The sequence below is a fragment of the Palaemon carinicauda genome, chromosome 13, assembly GCF_036898095.1.
Source record: "Palaemon carinicauda isolate YSFRI2023 chromosome 13, ASM3689809v2, whole genome shotgun sequence".
Lineage (NCBI taxonomy): Eukaryota > Metazoa > Arthropoda > Malacostraca > Decapoda > Palaemonidae > Palaemon > Palaemon carinicauda.
In genome coordinates this window covers 71,373,265-71,393,506 of record NC_090737.1, presented here as the reverse complement: position 1 = coordinate 71,393,506, position 20,242 = coordinate 71,373,265, and the positions used below count along the sequence as shown (strand labels likewise).

Sequence of the window (20,242 nt, the reverse complement as noted above, 5' to 3'; positions counted from 1 at the left end):
TGCTTGGTACGGCTTTTGAGGATTTTCCTGAAATGAGTTAAGCAAACTTCATCGAACTGCGCAACTACACGGCAAACCTGAAGTTTCTGTGGGTGATGCTTGTTGATGAAATCAACCTCGTGTTGATGATATGCCAACATCTGTCCTATTTCAGCCGTACCTAAGATTTGGCATACCTCCTCGGTCTCCTCCGACTAACTCAACTGCGCTTGGAACTCATCATGCTGCATGGCTTGCAGCTCCTTGAGTTCCTCGGTGGTGAGCTCTTCATGATGCTCATCGACGAGTTCGGTGATGTCATCTTCATCCACCTCCAGACCCATGGACTTGCCAAGGGATACAATCTCTTCTACGTCTTCCTCGGCGGCAAGCACAGGTTCATTCTCGGGGCCAAAACCTTCAAAATCTCTGGGAGCAACAGCATCAGGCCAAAGCTTCTTCCAAGCTGAATTCAGGGTCCGACGAGTTACTCCCTCCCAAGCCTGATCTATGATCTTTAAGCAGTGCACGATATTAAAGTGGCTCCTCCAAAATTCACGCAGATTTAAGTTGGTGCTTTACGTGACATTAAAGCACTGCTTAAATAAGTGCTTGGTGTAGAGCTCCTTAAAATCAGAGATGACTTGCTGGTCCATGGGCTGGAGGAGAGGGGTGGTATTCGGTGGAAGTTACAACACTTTTATAAATTTGTATTCGTCGATGATATCATCTTCGAGTCCGGGAGGGTGAGCGGGTGCATTGTCCAAACAAAGCAAGCACTTCAAAGGCAAATTCCTCTCCTGAAGGTACTTCTTGACGGCAGGGCCGAAAACTACGTTTACCCATTCCACAAAGATATGCCTATTAACACAAGCCTTAGAATTAGAATGCCATAGAACATGTAACAGGTCTTTATTAATTCTATGTGCTTTAAATGCCCTAGGGTTTTCGGAATGGTAAACTAATAAAGGCTTAATTTTGCAGTCCCCACTGGCGTTGGCACAAAGCGCAAGAGTCAACCAATCCTTCATTGGCTTATGTCCAGGCATTTTCTTCTCTTTGGCGGTAATGTACGTTCGACTAGGCATCTTTTTCCAAAACAGACCGGTTTCATTACAGTTGAACACCTGCTGCTCTATGTAGCCTTCCTCCGCCACGATGCTTTCGAACTTTTTAATAAAGTCTTTAGCAGCCTTGGTGTCCGAACTCGAAGCTTCTCCATGCCGAACAACTGAATGAATCCCGGTCCGTTTCCTAAATTTCTCGAACCAACCTCGAGACGCCTTGAATTCCTCCGTCGTAGGATCGGCTGAACTCTCCCCCGCGACACCCCCAGAGCCCGCCGCCTTCAAGTCACTGTAGATAGCGCTGGCCTTCTCACAAATGATCGTTTCAGTGATCGTATCGCCAACAATCTCCTTGTCCTTTATCCATATTAACAAAAGGCGTTCCATCTCCTCAAGGGTAGGGCTACGACGTTTGGAAATAATCGTGATCCCCTTCAAAGGTTTCACTGCTTTAATAGCTGCCTTCTGTTTTAGGATCGTCGAGATCGTAGACATATTCCAGCCATATTGTTTAGCCAGATCGCTAACACGCACACCTCGCTCATGCTTTTCTATTATTTCTTGCTTTAGTTCTAATGAAATTATTGACTTCTTTTTCTCACCACTACTACTTCCTGAACCGAAACTAAGCTTTTTAGGACCCATGATTACAAAACACAGAAAACAACACGTGAAAAAGGAAGATAAAAAACACTGTTAATAACTGAGCGAATAAAGAACAACCACACAATGCGCACGAGAAGAGAGGATTGATCAAGGCGACGCTCGATTGGTGTCCCTCCGATGTGCTGCCGTCTAGCGGCGTCAACAACAAACCACGGTTGACGCTTTCGAGAAAATTCCATGCGTACGTGTATTATTTACTTCGTATGTTGGAGCAACACTTCGGGTGTCGAGACAGAAATTTGGTCGAATTTTACTTCGGGTGTTGGAAAATTCGTATGTTGGGACATTCGTATGTAGAGGTTCTATATATATATACAGTATATATATACTGTACAGTATATATATACAGTATATATATATCAACACACACTGTACTATGAGAGTGGGGCTGACACAGGGAATTGTGATGTCGCCACAGTTCAACTTGTCTGTTGGAGTGCTGAGAGAGGTGAATGCTCGACTGCTTGGTCGAGGATTGAAATTGATAGATGAGAGTGATCATGAATGGGAAGTTGTTATTTGCAGATGATACTGTACTACAGACTCGGAAGAGAAGCTTGGTCGATTATTGATAGAGTTTGGGAGGGTATGTGAGAAAAAGAAGTTGAGAGTTAATGTGGATAAGAGTAAGGTTATGAGATGCATGAGAAGGGAGGGTGGTGCTAGGTTGAATGGAGAGTTACTTGAAGTAGATCAGTTTAAGTACTTGGAGTCTGTTGTTGCAGTAAATGGTGGAGTGGAAGCAGATGTACATCAGAGAGTGAATGAAGGATGCAAAGTGTTGGGGGCAGTGAAGGGAGTGGCAAGGAATAGAGGGTTAGGCATGAATGTAAAGAGAGTTCTGTAAGAGTAAGTGATTGTACCAACCGTGATGTATTGATCGGAGTTGTGGGGAATGAAAGTGACAGAGAGACCGAAATTGAATGTGTTTGAGATGAAGTGTCTGAGGGGTATGGCTGGTGTATCTCAATGAGATAGGGTTAGGAACGAAGTAGTGAGGGTGAGAACGAGTGTAAGAAATGACTTAGCAGCTAGAGTGGATATGAATGTGTTGAGGTGGGTTGGCCATGTTGAGAGAAAGGAAAGTGGTTGTCTGCTAAAGAGGGTGATGATTACAAGAGTTGATGGAGAAGTACAAGAGGAAGGATAAGGTTTGGGTGGATGGATGAATTGAAGAAAGCTCTAGGTGATAGGAGGATGAAGGTGAGAGAGGCAAGAGAGCGTGCTAAAAATAGGAATGAATGGTGAGCGATTGTGACGAAGTTCCGGTAGGCCCTGCTGCTTTCTCCGGTGCCTTGGTGACCGCAGAGGTAGCAGCAGTAAGGGATTCAGCATATGAAACTTCATCAATGGTGAATAACACAGGAGGGTGGGCTGTGGCACCCTAGCAGTACCAGCCAAACTCAGCTGAATCCCTCTTCAGGCTGGGAAGAGCAGAGAGAGGAAAGGTCCCCTTTTGTTCATATGTTTCATGTCGGCTAGCCCCCAAAATTGTGGAAAGTGCCTTGGTAAATAGATGAAATCTTCATAAAACATCTATATCTATTCTATCAACTTGAAAAAAAGGGGGTTAAGTAATAAAATCTAGCCATATTGTTATCTAAGTTACTTAGTTTCATGTACTGTAGTTTCCTAAATGAAATTCGTGATTGATAAAAAAAATTCACACAATTCTCTTTTATAACAATATAAGTTTTGGAAAATAATTTTTTTTTTCTTTTTACTCAACTTACCACAAAAGAATCATTGAAGACGCTGACTGAAGGCTCCTCTGCTGCTGGAAGAGGGGGGATGTTAAGTCTTTCCCTTAAGGTTGCAAGCATGGAATCTAATAGAACTTGAGTAGATCCAAGAAAACGCTCCCATATCACTCGGCTCTGGCGTCTCATGAAAAGAATGTCCCCATCCGAAATGGATCGAAGCAGGAAATGTAATTCTGTGACTCGTGCTTTGGGAAGGACGATTGCTAATTTACGCCAGTCAATAGTTTCCTTTAAGGGCAACTCAATATGATTACCAAGCACCACAGGAACTGCCCCATATTTCAGGGCTTCATATATACGTGCTTGAAGGGTAATGGTAGTGATTTCACTTGTATTTGGTGGTGACATTACCAAAGTAAACGTAGAATCTTTCAAAACTCGAGTGCGCATGGTTTCTGTCTCGCATATCTGCCATTCATCCAAGTCTCCATAGCTTCCACTACCTTGGCAAGTAAACTGTAACAAGAACTGATCATCAGTGTGAGATTGTTCTAACTGCATGAGCTCTTCAACAATAGAAACTTCTTCTCTTAAGATATGATTTTTAGGTACTTGTTCATCCTTATCTAAATAATTTCGCAACTGAGGAAGTTCCCCTTGAAAAGTCAAAAGATACCTACGCTTTGCAGGCACAATGGGAGGAAGATTATGCCATAAATCACCACCTGGCAAACCAAGAAGTGGAGGAGAAACAATGTCAAATCCTGGTCGATACAAATGGGAACTAAAGTGTGACTGAACTATTAATGCTCGACCAGTGTTGATTCCTTCAAATATATTATTACTATAAAATGTTCTTCCTAGATTAAGAAGGACATGATTTCGTCCATCTCCGTTCCAATGAGGTAGACTATGCAAACTTTCTTCCAAGTTAATTTTATCTATATTTGAACCAACGCTTTCACCTACTAGGGCTACAAATACACAAGCTTCATTTGGATCTGTAGTGACATGAGAATTGTACCCTAATGCTTGCTTTACTGTTGTTTTAACAAAAACTTCTAAATCATTTGTAGGTAGTCTATACTGATCAATATCATAACTAAAGACTGGAAAACTTGAAAGAATTGAACATCTTGAGTAGTCAAAACAATTATGCATACGACACTGTATGGAGACTTGAGGGCTTGGTAAAGGAAGATGAAAGTTGTTATCTGCAGTTGCCATAATTTGCCGTGGCGCAACAATCTGAGGCATATTTTTTTCAAAAATTTCCCGCTGAGCAAGAAGAGCCTGCAGAAAAAAAAATAAATTAATGAACCGCCTTTAGATTGCAACAAAGATTTCGAAAAAGTATTCTTTCTAGAAGCAGGATACTCGATCAAAAAAAAAAAAAAAAAAAACCTCATATTTCTCATTTCATCACATATTCAGTTCTTAACTAACACATGCTCTCTACTGTGTAAGAGCATAAATGGAATAAAAAATTTGCACCTTGTATTGACAAAGTTACAAGTTTCAGTCTTAAGAAAATTATAGTTTACAAATAAATACAAATATTACAGCTGTTAAATATACCTGTTCCACACTAGTTTTGAGTCTTTCTAATTCAGTCTTTACTCTACTCTCCTCGGAGCGTAAACTTTCAACTCTAGCAGTGGCAGATGCGATGTTCTCTTGCAGTTGTTGTCGATGTTGCTCTAGATCTCGTAGCTCATTCAAGACAGAAGCTTCAGAAAGAATGGAATATTTAAAAATTATTAAAAAAAGAGAATGTTAATCACGATATCCATTATTTTGATACCTACCCACGAGTCACATACCTAATACCTACAAAGTGAAAGGTTCTCAAGCTTAAAGTACAAAGAAAAACTTTCCTACTCTACCTGCTTCTCCCGTCCCCCCCTCAAGGACAAACTGAAATAGTTTCATACCCTTAATGGAGGACAAACTGTGCCAGGTGGTCACTGTGAAACTCTCAGGTATCAGATTATCCAATTGTTAATAAAATTTATTAACTCTGAAATTTTACTGAAAGTGGGGAGGGTAGGAGTTATTTATGACTCACGGGTAAGTATTGAAATATTAAATATTGTCAAAATGACAAATTCGGAGATAATTTGTATTTCTCCTAACGATATAAACCTTTAGCTATTTATTAGGGGTATTACTTTCAGCGAAGCTGAAAGGATGAGCCATTAAAATTTAGCGAGGGTTAACTACCCATACCGCTAGTTAGGGGGGTAGGGAGGTAGCTAACTAGCCCCTTCACTCACACACTTGTGACTGAGCTCACTTTGCTTGGAGGTGGGACTTCAAGGGGGACAGGGTCTGCGGGTAAGTTTGTATAAATAGCTAAAGGTTTGTATCATTAGGAAAAATAAAAATTATCTCCAAATTTGCCATTTGTTCCGTAACTGGAATACAAACCTACACTATTTATTAGGGGTGACTCACCCATTAGGAGGGTGGATCTCCCTGCCACTCTGGAATTTTGGTTTTATCCGGGGTCTCCTTTTTTGAGTAGGTCAGTACCAAAAATAAGGAGATCCTAACACCTTGCTAAGCAGGGTCTATGGCCTACGCAAGCTTTGTGTTGAGATTTAAGCAGTGTGACTGTCAAGGTAAAAGTTATTCTGAGTCTTTCTGTATGAAATAACCAAATTGACCCAGACTTTCCCAATACCACCTCGCCAGAGTATGGGGACGCAATAGTATTGACACAATTTTATGTACACAAGGGAGCATGGTTTACCTACAGAACCAAGGCTGATGCTTTCCCCAAGAGAGGGGAGGATGTAGAAAAGAAAAAAAGCCAGTCTTTCCCGAAAACTAAAACTGGGTTACAGGGCCCTCAACCTTCTGCTACTTGTCCAATAAGGAGCTTGACGTATAAGACCAGCTGTATCACAGCCACCACAGGGCCAATAGAGAATGTAACAAGTCCCTTGTGGGTCACGTCTTGCAGGTAATGGGCTGTGAAAGTCGACTTGTACTTCCACATCCCAGCTTGTAGAACCTGCATCACGGAGTAATTTCTTTTGAAGATCAGGGACTTAGCTATGCCCCTGACATCGTCGGCTCTAGGAGGACGTGATGGAGGAGGATCTGGATTCAGGGCATGATCTATGACCCTGCAAATCCATGCAGAAATGGTGTTTTTCGTGATCCTCCTCTTGTTCCTCCTGGTGCTGACGAAAAGTGAGGGCATTCGGGGGCGGGCTGCTGCTGTTCTTTTAAGGTAGAGCCTCAAACTTCTTACCGAGCACCGGCCACAGGAACTCGCCCTATCGCCTGGGAGACTATTGCGGAAGACTTGCGCAGGTGTCCAGGCCTCCTTTTCGCCACTTGTTGCGAAAATCCTCTCTCTTTGAGGAGATGCTGGATAGACTCCCGGTGGGAAGTGGAGCAAGCTACGGAGACAACACATCGATGGTGTCCCACCGTTGCTGGAAGGCATCCTACCAGAGGGCCTTGGGAACCGTGACCGGGGAGCAGCACAGCGGGAGCTTGTAGCTCAGTGCTGTAGCGAACCGGTCCAGCGAGGGAGCCCCACCGAGGCAGGACTTGTATGCTACTTGAGGATCCAAAGACCACTCGGAATGTGGTGTTCGTGACACACTGCTCAGACTGTCGGCGAGCCCATTCCTTTGCCTGGAATCAAGCGAGCTGCTAAGGAGACCGAGGGGGACTCGGACCATCCCTGTATCTCTGCAGCAGGATGGGAAGGTTGTACTGAAAAATACCTCCTTGTCCGGGCCAGAAAACCATCACTGTGGTGTTGTTGATCCTCATAACCTCAGAGTAGTGCGCCAGGCTAGGTGGAGCTACTGAAGTGCCAGAAACACGGTTTCCGTCTCTAGTAGGACTAGAGGAGGTTCTTCTTGGTTCTGACCACCGACCAGAGGACCCGTGGATCAGAACGTGGGCCCACCCCCTTTCCTTTGACACGTCCGAAGACAGCATCAAGTTTGGGGGAAGGACAAGAAGGACCACTCCCTATTGTAGGCCCTCGTCTGCTTCCCACCCCTATGGGCTCGTCTGTACCGGTTGTCCCCTAGGGGCCTCGGCGTCTGGGGAGACGTGTCCCCGAGTCCCCCGCTCCCCGAGTCGCCACTGGAGAGAACTCATCCTGGGGCGACTATGGAAACCAGACGGGCCAGGGAGGAGAGACGTAACAACTCTGGGTTAGAGGGTCTTCTCGTGTAAGGAAAGGTCTCGCGACCTTCCTCTGCCTTGGTACCCTGTTGTGAAGGGAAGGCTACGGGAGATAGGAGCCTAAGACCAGGCTCGGTAAACCAGACTCTGAGAGGGCTGCGGGGAGGACTCCTCGAGGACCACCATGATCTTTAGAACTTGGTAAAGTCCGAGGAGCTTGTCCCGATGACGAAGAAGGGATGCCTTTGAGTCTGCCAGGATCGGCCAGTCACCCGGGAAACGGAGTAGCCAGATGCCGATGCTGAGAGGCCGTGAATAGATCCGAGAGAGAGTATCGGAGAACTGTTGAGGTGCCGTGGAGAGGCCAAAGCACAGCCCTTGAACTGATATATCCGCCTTCCAGGCGGACTCCAAAGTACTTCCTTGAAGAAGGGTGAACCGGGACCGGAAGTACGAGTCCTACCGGACCAGTGTACAAATGAAGTCTTGTGGTCTCACCGCAAAGCTGACCGCTTCTGATGTCGCTATGCTGAACGGAGACAGTTTGACAACCCTATACAGAGTCGAGAAGGGAAGGAGACGATTAAGGAGGCCTCGGAACCCGTTGGCCCCCTCATGGAGGGAGCGTATCTCCGACATGGACCGGACTTCCGCCCGGAGGGCCCGTCCCCTCACCGATCCCTACCCAGGGAGGAGGGAGGGGCTCGAAACCAACCGGGACTGTTGAAGGAGACAAGCTCGGAGAGCTGGCCCTCGGCCTAGTCTCTGGCGCTCTCCATTCCCTGAGACCAGGGCAAGCTGCACTGGCATAAGGGAGTCCTTGGGTGAGTAGAACTCGGTCCAGGACCGTATCCTCCCCTTACCGAAGAGGAATCTCTGAATCTGGGATCCCCCTGAGGTTTCTCTTGAGGGACAGAACCTGCCAGAACGCAAGTTCCGACCCCTGGAGCTCCTACTCCTGATGGACTGGCAGCAAGGTCTCCCATCACCGGAGGCTCTTCCTGGGGAGACTCGTAGACATGCCCCAAGGGTCCAACTGGATCCTGTCGGATCCTTGTGGAAAACAGGGCCTTGGGATCCCTCCTTGGAGGGGAACAGGACCCCAGCGATGAAGGACGTAGGCTTCGCCCCCTCCGCACGATAGGACCCTCAGGAAGAGGCGGGGATTCTCCCAACGGAGTGAAGGGGGAGAGGACCGGGTCTTCCGACCCTCCTGGGGATGGGTAGTGCTCATCCGCAGGGGAGGGGGATTAAGTTCGAGGAGGGCTCATCGCCTGCGTAAGGACTCGCGAAGGGACAGGATAGTCCTTGGGGGAGACACCATGCCAGAGACTCCTCTCACCCCCTTCAGGGGGAGAGGAAGCTGCTACTGATTAGTGACCCCAGTCAGAAGGCACAGGCTCATCGCCTGCTTGAACGTTCTGACGACGGCATCCCACCAGGGATGCCGACCAACCCTCACGCTGACAGGGAGTCCCTCTGGAGGGAAGAGGATCGTTCGATCCTCTGGGGGAGATGACACATGAGGGTTCGCCCGTAGAGAACCTGCAAAGAAGGGAGAAGAGACCTTTGACCTAACCGGAAACCTCGCCCCCTCCGGAGAGGGCGCTGCTCTGCGCTGCGGGGAGGGAAACGCGGAGGTGGCCTGACCGCCATAAGCCCTGATGTGAAAAGGTCGCGGTCGCGTCGGAGAACAGTGCGCCGATCACGCTGACGATCGCGCGAAAAGCACAGATCTGGGTAGCGCTTGAATGAAGCATGCGTAGCAGTATAATCGGTAGTAGGACAGAATGCCTAATGACAAAATGCCTAAGGACAAATGCCTATGGATAAAATGCCTAATTCATCAACATGGACAAAATGCCTAACAGACATATTGCCTACTGGACGAAATGCCTAACATTCAAAATGCGTTTATTTTGCAGTTACAGTACTCTTAAAAACATATTACAGACTAAATAAATTAATAAAGGGATTTTGACGTAGGAAAAATCTATTTCTGGGCGAGGGACCTGTGCCGCCCAGTGAATAAGCTCCTATTAGCACTTATTCTTAGGTAATTTACTGCTAAATATACCAGAGAAAAAATGTAAAGGAGTGCTAGGTTAACTACCTCGCTCACCTATTGGTGTCGGTATGGAATTGGGCGTATAATCCAGAGGTCCCGCACTATTTAGATTCATCCACGACAAAGACCCCAATAGAGGAGAGCCGTTCAACCTCACTCGGCACCACCAACTCTGCATCCGCTCAGAACCCAACTCCTTAGCACCCAAAGTTTGGGGACTCCAAGGGAGAGGAGCTGGGAGGGTTCACTGGGCGGCACAGGTCCCTCGCCCAGAAATAGATTTTTCCTACGTCAAAATCCCTTTTCTGGGCTTGAACCTGTGCCGGCCTGTGAATATATACAAGAGAAATGTCACCAAACTTGAAAAATAAAGGAAAAACATAAACATAAGGGAAACACAAGTTACTTTAATCAGAGATGAGTGCCAAAAACAGCAATAAGGGTACCTTAAAAAGAACATAAATCCACTTGGTAGAACAATTGACAAAAAAGGTAAGGTATAATAATGCCGTGAGTGATGATATATACAGATACTCAGGAGTCAAAAATTTACAAATATAGTAATAGTAATCAGGTGCGAAACCAACGAATACAAATAGGGTATAAATGAGGCAGGTAAGGGGGAGAGATAAAATGACCAGGAATTAACATGTGAGTTACCTGGGAGTAACTACGCTCCCTGCAGCTACTGTAGGAAATTTAACGGCTTCCAAATGTTTAAGATAGTGTTTCTTGAACACTGACGGTGACTTCCACCCTGTATACCTAGAAAGATCCGTAAAATTCATGTGGTGAAAAAAGTTCACCGAAGTAGCAACTGCTCTAATATCATGTGCAAGAGGAAAAGAGTCAGGGCTAGCTTGTTTAATAAAATACAAAATTTGTTGCCTGATCCCTTTAATGGTAATGGTACCGCCTTGTTCTCTAACGAATAGAGGCCCGGAGGAGTTAGAGGAGGTCCGGGATAAATAAGACTTAAGAGTAGTAACAGGGCACAGAGACGGATCTTGCGTGAGGGGAACAATTTTCCAGGAGGACCATCTGTTCTGAGGGTCTTCGTTCTTAGCTAAAAAGAATTTGTTAGGTGAGAGAAGGACCTCTCCCGAAGGAAGGAACTCAATATGACCCGGGTCTCTTGACAAAGCTGCCAGTTCAGAAATTCTTGCCCCGGAAGCCAAACTCACAAGGAAAAGTGTTTTCCTGAGAAGGGGAATATAATCACAAGAACTGTTAATGGTATCAGAAGCCAATTTGAGCACATCATTAAGGAACCAGGTAACCGGGGTAGGACGAGTAACCGGTTTCAGTCTGGCACAGGCTTTCGGAATTGAAGCTAACAAAGAGTCGGTTAAGTCTATGTTAAAACCCACTAGGAAGATCTTTTTCAAAGCAGATTTAATAGTGGTGATAGTATTGGCTGCCAGACCTGATTCTAATAAAGTTCTAAAGAAAGTGACTGTAAGGTTCAAGTTCATACAGTGTACGTCTGAGTCTATCAGAAATTTAGCCAACTTTTTAACCGCAGAATCATATTGGCGGATGGTGGAATCCCGTTTGTCTGATTCTAGGAACAGGGTGTTTTGAGGATCGATATTGGCACCATGCATGGCCGCAAACTTCATGAAGTCCATAAAGTTAGGGCGCTCTGAATGTTTGAGAAAGCGTACACAACGCGTGTTTGTACTATCTGAGACAGAACCGGATTGGGTATCGGGTGAGGATGTAGTCTCAACTCTCGCAGGAGAGGGTACCAATTGCTCTTGGGCCAGTTGGGTGCGACCAAGGCTACTCGTCCCTTGAAGGGTCTGTTTGTCTAGGACTTTCAGTAAAAGATTCACCGGGGAAAAGAGATAAATCCTTTCCCAGATGTCCCAATTCTGTGACATGGCGTCTGTGGCGTAGGCCTGAGGGTCTAGATTGGGAGCCACATATACTCTCAATTTGTGGTTGGACTCCGTGGCGAAGAGGTCCACTTGGAGACCCGGAACCCGAGAGAGAATCCACCGGAATGACTTTAGATCGAGTGACCATTCCGATTCTAGAGGGGAGGTCCGGGACAAGGCGTCTGCAACTACGTTCCGGACTCCCACCAGGTGGACAGCTGAAAGATGCCAACGGTTCGAGGCTGCTAGGGAGAATATGGCTACTAGAACATGGTTCAGAGGCCCTGATTTTGATCCGCCTCTGTTGAGGCAGCGGACCACCACTTCGCTGTCGAGAACCAGACGAAGGTGTTGTCTCTTGGATGGAGCGAGACGTTTCAGGGTTAGAAGAACTGCCATGGCCTCCAGCACATTGATGTGAAATTGGCGGAATAAGGGAGACCAAAGACCTTGAACTTTCCTGAGCTGAGAATAGCCTCCCCAACCTGATAGGGATGCGTCCGTGTGAATGATTAACTTCGGAGGCGGAAATCGAAGGGGAACTGACTTTGACAGATTGTTGGCCCTTGTCCAAGGTAGAAGTCTTTCCCGGAGAATGGGAGGAAGGCGGACTTTCCTGTCCCGGAGCTTCCGGTTCGCCCTCGAACGCCAGACACGATTGATATCTTTCAATTTTGCTTTCAGAAGTAGATCCGTCACTGAAGCAAATTGAAGGGACCCTAGGATCCTCTCTTGGAGTCGTCTGGAACTCACTTTGTCTTTGAGAAAGCGTTTGGTGTTCATTGCAATCTCTAACCTCTTGGGTTTGGGAAGACACAGAGTGTGAGATATAAGATCCCATTGCAGGCCGAGCCATTGGAACTTCGATTTCGGAAGAAGACGGGACTTCTTGAAGTTGATCTGGAAGCCTAGAGATTGAAGGTATTGGATGACTTTGTGAGTGGCTTTTAGGCAATTTTGGGAGGTGTCTGACCAAATGAGCCAGTCGTCCAGGTAGGCTACTACTTGAATCCCTTGATTTCTGAGTTCCTGAACAGCAACTTCTGCTAACTTTGTGAAGATCCTTGGGGCGATGTTGAGCCCGAAAGGCATCACCTTGAAGGAGTAATTTGTGTTTCCTAGGCGGAAGCCTAGATACGGACGGAAGTGTCTCGCTATCGGAACGTGATAATAGGCGTCTGTAAGATCGATAGAGGTGGTGACGGCCCCACGGGGAAGTAAGGTCCGCACCTGCGAGACGGTAAGCATTCGAAACTTGTCGCATTGAATGGACAAGTTGAGAAGGGATAGGTCTAGAATCACTCTTCTCTTGTCCGAATCCTTCTTCGGGACACTGAACAGCCGACCCTGAAACTTCAGGTGTTTCGTTTCTTGTATGGCGTTCTTTTGTAACAGGTCCTGGACAAATTCGACTAGGTCCGGAGTGGAATGCTGATGAAATCTGTTCGGTGGAGGAGGTCCTTGAATCCAACTCCACCCCAGGCCCTTGGAGATGATACTGAAAGCCCAGGGACTGAACCTCCATTTGTCGCGGAAGGCATAAAGCCTCCCCCCTACCCGCTGCACCTCAGTATTGGCTTGAGGAGTTGCCTCCACGTCCACCTCGGAAGTTCTTTCCCTTGCGAAAGAATCTACCTCTACCTCTGTTCTGGTATGAACCACGGTGGTAGCCTCTACCTCTGTTATAACCCTGGGAAGAGCCTTGAGCCTCATAAGATTGGTTAAAGGCTGGAGAGGTGGTGGAGGCACCGGGAAGCTGGCTCTTAGGGAGCAGAACGGTGACGTAGTCGTCCGAGGAAGGAGCCTGAGAGGTGGAAGGCTGTGCAGGAACAGCAGGAGATGGAGGGAGAGGCTGCCGGAAAACGGATTAGCTACTTTGCTGTTGCCGGAACTGAGTGGAGGTATACGGGCGGAGCTTCTTCCTACCCCGGGCTTGGTAACTTGCGGGATCATATTTCCGCTTAGGAGTCAAACCCCAACGGGCTTCAAGGCTCTGATTAACTCTAGTAGCCTCTGTCAAGACTTCCTCCACAAGATCCTCAGGGAAAAGATTTGGACCCCAACAAGAGGACCGGATAAGTTTATTCGGTTCGTGCCTAATAGTCGCCTCAGCCAGGACGTGTTTGCGGCACCTACGTTTAGCAATAGCAAAGTCATATAAGTCAAAATATAACGACTGCAAAGTAGCCTTATTGAGAGATTTAAAGATACTCTCAGTATCATAAGTTAAGGCTATCGACTCCGTAGAAGTGGCCAAGTTCAAAGTTCGACCAACACGTAGGCGGGAATCATACTCCTGTTTAATAAGGGATTCCGGGAGACGGGGAAGCCGTTCACTAAAAATTACTGACGCACAGTCCGCTGTCAGCTTGCCAGAAGTAAAGGTGGTATGGACATTGTCCCAACACTCATTATCTGAAGGAAGAAGGAGGGAGATCGGATCTACCTCTCGGATGGGAGGCAAGGGCTTCTCCTCCAGAGCGTATTGAAAAGCAAGCTCTGCAATCTTAGTGACGCATGGAGTCACGGTATTCTTGTCCATTAGGAACATTGTGAAAGAACTTTTATGAGGCGTCAACATGGTATTGGTGCAACCTATATCATTTAGAAACCTAGCCCAAACAGATTGGGCTTGTTCCTTTGGGAAAATGACGGTCTCTTTGGGGACCTTATCCAGCCGAACCAGAGCTTCCTCGGTAAGCCTGGCATAACCATGAAAAGGAAATGCGAGACCAGGAGGAAAGAATTCAAAATCCTCTAGTGGACGAGTACCAAGACCTTCCAACGTTAACATCCCGTCTGAGAATGGGGAATGAAGAGCCATGCGCCAAGGGTTATTCTTGGTAAACGGCGGAAGCTTAGAGGCATCCGGGATGAGAGAGCTTTGAACTCGCTCCGGAGCACCATGCTCTAATGCCCCAAGTCTCTGACCAATGTTAGAGAACATCGTGTCCATCTTGGCCTGCATTTCTGACACAATCTTAGATTGCATCTCCGACACAATGCGAAGCATGGCTGATTCGGAAAGGCCCGGGTTAGGAGCAGAAGTGGCGGATTGTACTCCCGGGTCGTGAGACTTAGAGGAGGAGCCGGAAGCCTTAGATGACGGGTTTGTATTTGATTTAGAACTATGGGAAGCCTTGTGGGGCTTACGAGCTTTTGGCAAAGTTCTAGATTTAGACTTATCTTTGGGGGGAACCGGGTGTGATCGGTGAGACGAATCGCGGTCCCCAGAAAAACCATGGAAAGAAGAGAGATCAGATGAAGAAGAAAGAGCGGGGCTGAGGATAGGAATCTCAGCGCCGGTAACACCTGCCTCACTTACCACCCTACCTGCATCCGGATCATCCAACAACATAGGTTCCACATCCAAGTTCAAGGAGGCAACATTGTCTTCCAGATCTCCGGGGGCATCCAACGGATCTTGTTCCTGGTCGATGAATCCCGAAATAGTGTCATCAATGTCGGCAATGATGGGTGCCGCAACAGCTCTAGCCACAGCGGCTGAAGACTTGGCATTAGGGTAGATCATAGCACAGTAGTCTTCAGAGAGGACGTAAGGCTGCTTTGATTTCACGTTTCGGGCAAATCCCCCAACCCACACTTTCAGTGTGGCCCGAGCCGCAGTCTTCTGCTCCGGGGATGCCTGAAATAATAGTGGGAATTACAGAAAGGAAGATTCCCGGAGGTCCTTCAAGACCATAGAAATCTTACTAAATAGTGTATGTATACCAAATAAAGGTAAAATAATTAGAAAGACAACATAGCCAACGGGACTCACCGAATCAGATCCAAGGGTGGTGATGAGGTCAAAACAGACCATACAATTATCAGGGTGCCAGACTACGATGTCTTCCAGCTGAACTCCGCAGAGGGCGTGAGACCTACACACAGTATGGCCACAAGGCTGGTGAAGAACAGCCGCACAGGCCGTCGTCTGACAATGCACCATCTATAAAAAGAATAGTATATGAGAAACTGTAATTCTCTTAAGTAGGGGCGGGTCCGGAGGACCCGGGACTAAACATAAGTCTAACTTAAGACTAGAGCTTAACTGTAATACTCTTAAGTAGGGGCGGGTCCGGAGGACCCGGGCCTAAACATAAGTCTAACTTAAGACTAGAGTATAACTATCCATTCCGGTCGAGCCGGGATCATAAAGAAGGATGCAACAAAGAATTAACACACATGGTGTCTGATTTCCCGGAGCGAGGTTAAGCCCCGGACCGGGATATAAAAGTACATCCATAAACTAATACATATAGGAACTCCGGGATAGTGATCTGTCATATATAATCATAGTAACTGTTATAAATTAAGAGGGGGGCGGAACCGTAGATAAGAACCACCAACAGAGGGTTTCGTATAACATAATAAAAGTGTGATAGGTGAATATAAAATAGGGTGCACCGGGATCCTACTCTGTTGACCGGTGGCCAACCAGTCTAGACAGAGACGAAACCGCCGGGACACCCGGAGAGAGGACAAAGTCCATAAACACTGAACTACCCCCTCTGAAAGAAGGGAAGGCAACGGTCCCCTAGGGGAGGGGGGAGAGAAGCCTAGCCACCAACCTAGCGAGAGGGGGAGCTGGGGGAGGATCACGTGATACGGAGCAGCAGGGCTACCAACTGACGATCCCCAAACACTACCAAAACAGATCATACGGAGTAATAAGCACAAATATTCATTATAAAAGTAATAGCGTTGAAAAATATATAAATATACACATAAAAAAATAGGGCAAGGCATGCGAAATAATGAATAAATCCCGAAGGACAACAACCTGATGGCTTATATAATAAAAATTGCCGCCCAGTAACGAAGGTCGGCAAGCCATCTACGATACGTAATCTGATATCGGCCCTAAATATGAACCACAAGGGTTCTAAACGCTAAATAATGAATATCCACAATAAAACATATAAAAATTTAAACTAATAATAAAAATAATACACTTAGTAACACCGCGAGTGAAACTAAAAGCTCTCAAAACAGGAGTACCAACCGTAAGCGGAATCGAGCAAGACCGAGATGATCGAAGAGAATAAACTCTTATAACTTAAATATTAAACGATCTAGATTGCTCAAAACACAGCAAAACATAGCTTGGTACTTAACTTAGACGGTGTCTCCTGGGAAACCGATGTAGAAGCCATAATCCACGAAAAATAAGGCAAAAACACGAGAGCACAAACTAGCGGGTTACCACACAGGCGTGCTAAAAAGGAGTTGGGTTCTGAGCGGATGCAGAGTTGGTGGTGCCGAGTGAGGTTGAACGGCTCTCCTCTATTGGGGTCTTTGTCGTGGATGAATCTAAATAGTGCGGGACCTCTGGATTATACGCCCAATTCCATACCGACACCAATAGGTGAGCGAGCTAGTTAACCTAGCACTCCTTTACATTTTTTCTCTGGTATATTTAGCAGTAAATTACCTAAGAATAAGTGCTAATAGGAGCTTATTCACTGGCCGGCACAGGTTCAAGCCCAGAAATTGTGTTTTCTGTTTGAATGACTGTGAAAATGTGTTAACTACCCAACAAACTGTTCTTCATTTTACATTTCTTTTTCACTTAAAAAGAAGACAAACCTCACACTACTTTTCCTCAAACAATCATTTCTAGTTTTGTAAGAAATCCCTTCACACCAAAATGGAAATCATCGCGAGTAACAAAGGAGGAAAAAAACTAATATTTGAAGGATATGCATATATTGTTAACAGGAGAAAAGAAGGACGCACATATTGGAGGTGTGAAAAACGTGCTGTGTGTATTGCCAGTATAATCACTTGTAATAATTTGATTGAAAAAAATTCTAACAATCATTTGCATCCACCAGATGAAGCACACACGAGTGCTTTGAAAGCTATGGAAAATATGAAAAACCTTCGATGTTCACATGTGGAATGCGTACCATAGAATAGAATCTAATTTGCCAAGAACTTCGAACTCCCTGGAAGGATGGCTCCAAGCTTATAACAAGAGAGTTTCAATTACTCACCCAACTTTCTCTAAACTTGTAAAAAAACTCAAAACTGAACAAGCAAGTACCGAATTTAATCTAGAACAGGCTCCTTAGGTGCAAATGTTGAAAAAGTTAATAAGAAATACATTCGAGTAAATGAACGGATCAAAAAAATTCATGCAACGTACAATAAAGATGAAGGTTTATCATATCTAAGGGCAATGGCACATAATTTGTGAATTTTATCAAATTCATATTCATTTTGTTTTATGGTTTTAAAGATAACTAATTTTATTTAGTCTGTATTATGTTTTTAATAGTAATTGCAAAATAAAAGCACTTTTGTTACAGGTTTTATTCTATCCTTGAGTCCCTTGGATATTTCATATCTTATTTGCATGTTAGACATTTTGTCCAATAGGCATTATGTCTGTTAGGCGTTTTGTCCGTGTTGATGAATTACGCATTTTGTCCATAGGCATTTTGTCATTAGTCATTTTGTCATTAGGCATTCTGTCTGCTCACGGTATAATCGCGCCCGCATGCCCACGTACCCGCGTGAGCGTGGGCGTATCAGTGTCAGCGTGAACGATCCCCGCGCTTCCTCGCGTATGCAGATCGCTGGCGCTTGCGCGTGAAAGATCGTGGGGGATAGAGGGGGAAACCATACCACGCGCGAACGATCTCGGCAAAAAAAAGATCGCCGGTGCTAGTGCCGTCGGCGATTGCGTATGGGAAACCATCCCACGCGCGGAAGAATAACGCTGACGATCTTCGGCGCTTACGCGAGTACGAAGATCGTCGGCGCGAGAGAAGACCGTAGGACAGTGAGCGGGAAACCCTGGTGCCCGCGTGCGTATAATCTCCAACTATGAAAGACGATCGTCGGTGATTCGCGCGCGCACGGACGATCTTCGACCCTCATGCGTGTGCGAAGATTGTCGGCGCTCGCGCGCGAGAGAAGATAGTTGGCGATCACGAGCGGGAAAACCTCTGTGCCCGTGCGCGGACGATCTACGACGATCGCGAGCGGGAAACCGCGAGCGGACAATCCGTGCGATGGATGCGTGAGCCTCAAATGGTCGCGCGCGGGAAACCATCCCGCGAACGGAACGATCTCTGCCGCTTACGCAAACTGTGAAGATCGTCGGAGCTCGCGCGCCTAGCGCCGAATCCGAAGATCGGCGGCTAACGGGCGTCGACGATCGCGTGCGGAGAACCGCGCGCGGATGGCCTCGTTGCCGTGCGCGGGAAACCATCCCGCGCACAGAGCGATCATCGGAGCTTATGCATACTAAGGTGCTTGCACGCTTAGCGCCGGATCCGAAGATCGCCGGCTTACGGCCGTCGATTATCGCGTGCGGACGGCATCGTTGTCGCGCGCGGGAAACCATCCCGCGCACAAACCGACCCTCGGTGCTTACGCACACTAAGAAAAACGTCAGCGCTTGCGCGCCTAGTGCTGGATCCGAAGATCGCCAGCTAACGACCGTTGCCGGGTTAGTGATCTTCGACGATCACGCGCGGGAAACCATTCCGTGCGCGGGCGATCTACTGTACAGCATTTACGCGTTGGCGCGTAACAGAATATCGTCGGCTAACGATCCTAGACGATCGCGAGATCACGCGAGGGAACCCATCCCGCGCGCGGGCGATCATCAATGGTTACGCGTTAGCGCGTATCAGAAGAGCGTCGGCTAACGATCCTCGACGATCGCGGGATCGCGCGCGGGAAACCATCCCGTGCGCGGGCAATCTACAGCATTTACGTGTTGGCGCGTAACAGAAGATCGTCGGCCAACGATCCTAGATGATCGCGACATCGCGCGCGGGAAACCATCCCGCGCGCGGGCGATCATCAACGCTTACGCGTTAGCGCGTATCACGCGGGCGGTCTTCAGTGCTTATGCGCGAGTGAAGAACGTAGGCCCCTGTGTAATAGGAGATCGTCGGCTAACTCGTAAATCAGGAACTGGGATGTGTCCCTAAAAGGGAGGGCATCCCCTGAAGAGGACCAGGAGGTCTACTTCAGTGCCGACGATCAACTGAGGGACTGCTAAATATTCCGAGGAGTGGTCTCTGTGAGGTACCTTTCCCACGAACAGGAGAGGTGTCCTTCGTAAAAGAGACTTAGAGACACCGTAGGCTGAAACGCTGGTGAGCGCCAGTGTGCTATCTCAGGAACCCCAACGATGTGCGCAAATGCGCAGGGAACGTTGGTAGCAGCCTAACTGAATACTGGAACAGGGTGTCTCTGAAGGAAGACTCAGGAACAGCAGGAACAGCAGTCGAGCGCTAGCCCGTAAGGGAACGTTGGCGCGCAGGTGATACCTGGCACTTAAGAGACTTACTCAAGGTGTGAGAAAGTCTCTCCTGTCCCGAAGGGAGGAGCCCGTTAGATAACAGGGGCGTGGGCGCCCAAGGCGCGTCTGCAATCAGGAACGGATACAGCAGGCAACAGGTAAACTGAGGATTAGTTGCAAGACCCCGAAGGGTCAACGCAACGAGAAACCGAAGTTTCTCTGTCACAAATCACCGAAGTGTAGAAGTGACTAGTTACGAGAGCCCGAGGGACCTGCGTAACTAAAGCTCCGAGACCCCGAAGGGTCAGGGAAAAAGAAAAACCGAAGTTTCCCTGTCACTAAACACCGAAGTGCTAGTGACTGAACAGCAAGCTGTCCACAGGAACAATCCTCCGAAGAGGAGTCTCTATGAGTGGCCTCTCTCGCGAACGAGAGAGGTGAGCACTTCG

General features: G+C 47.1%; 1 protein-coding gene across 4 annotated transcripts in view; it reads right to left on the bottom strand.

The window, feature by feature from the left end:
- botv (exostosin like glycosyltransferase 3) overlaps positions 1-20,242 on the bottom strand; it is a 449,715-nt gene that overhangs the window by 311,941 nt on the left and 117,532 nt on the right. For all 4 annotated transcript variants that reach the window (XM_068385646.1, XM_068385643.1, XM_068385647.1 and 1 more), the window contains exons 4-5: positions 4,994-5,145; positions 3,446-4,708 (exon numbers count right to left, since the gene is read on the bottom strand). In XM_068385646.1, the coding sequence (XP_068241747.1) occupies positions 3,446-4,708; positions 4,994-5,145 (1,415 nt within the window). The remainder of the gene's footprint in view (positions 1-3,445; positions 4,709-4,993; positions 5,146-20,242) is intronic.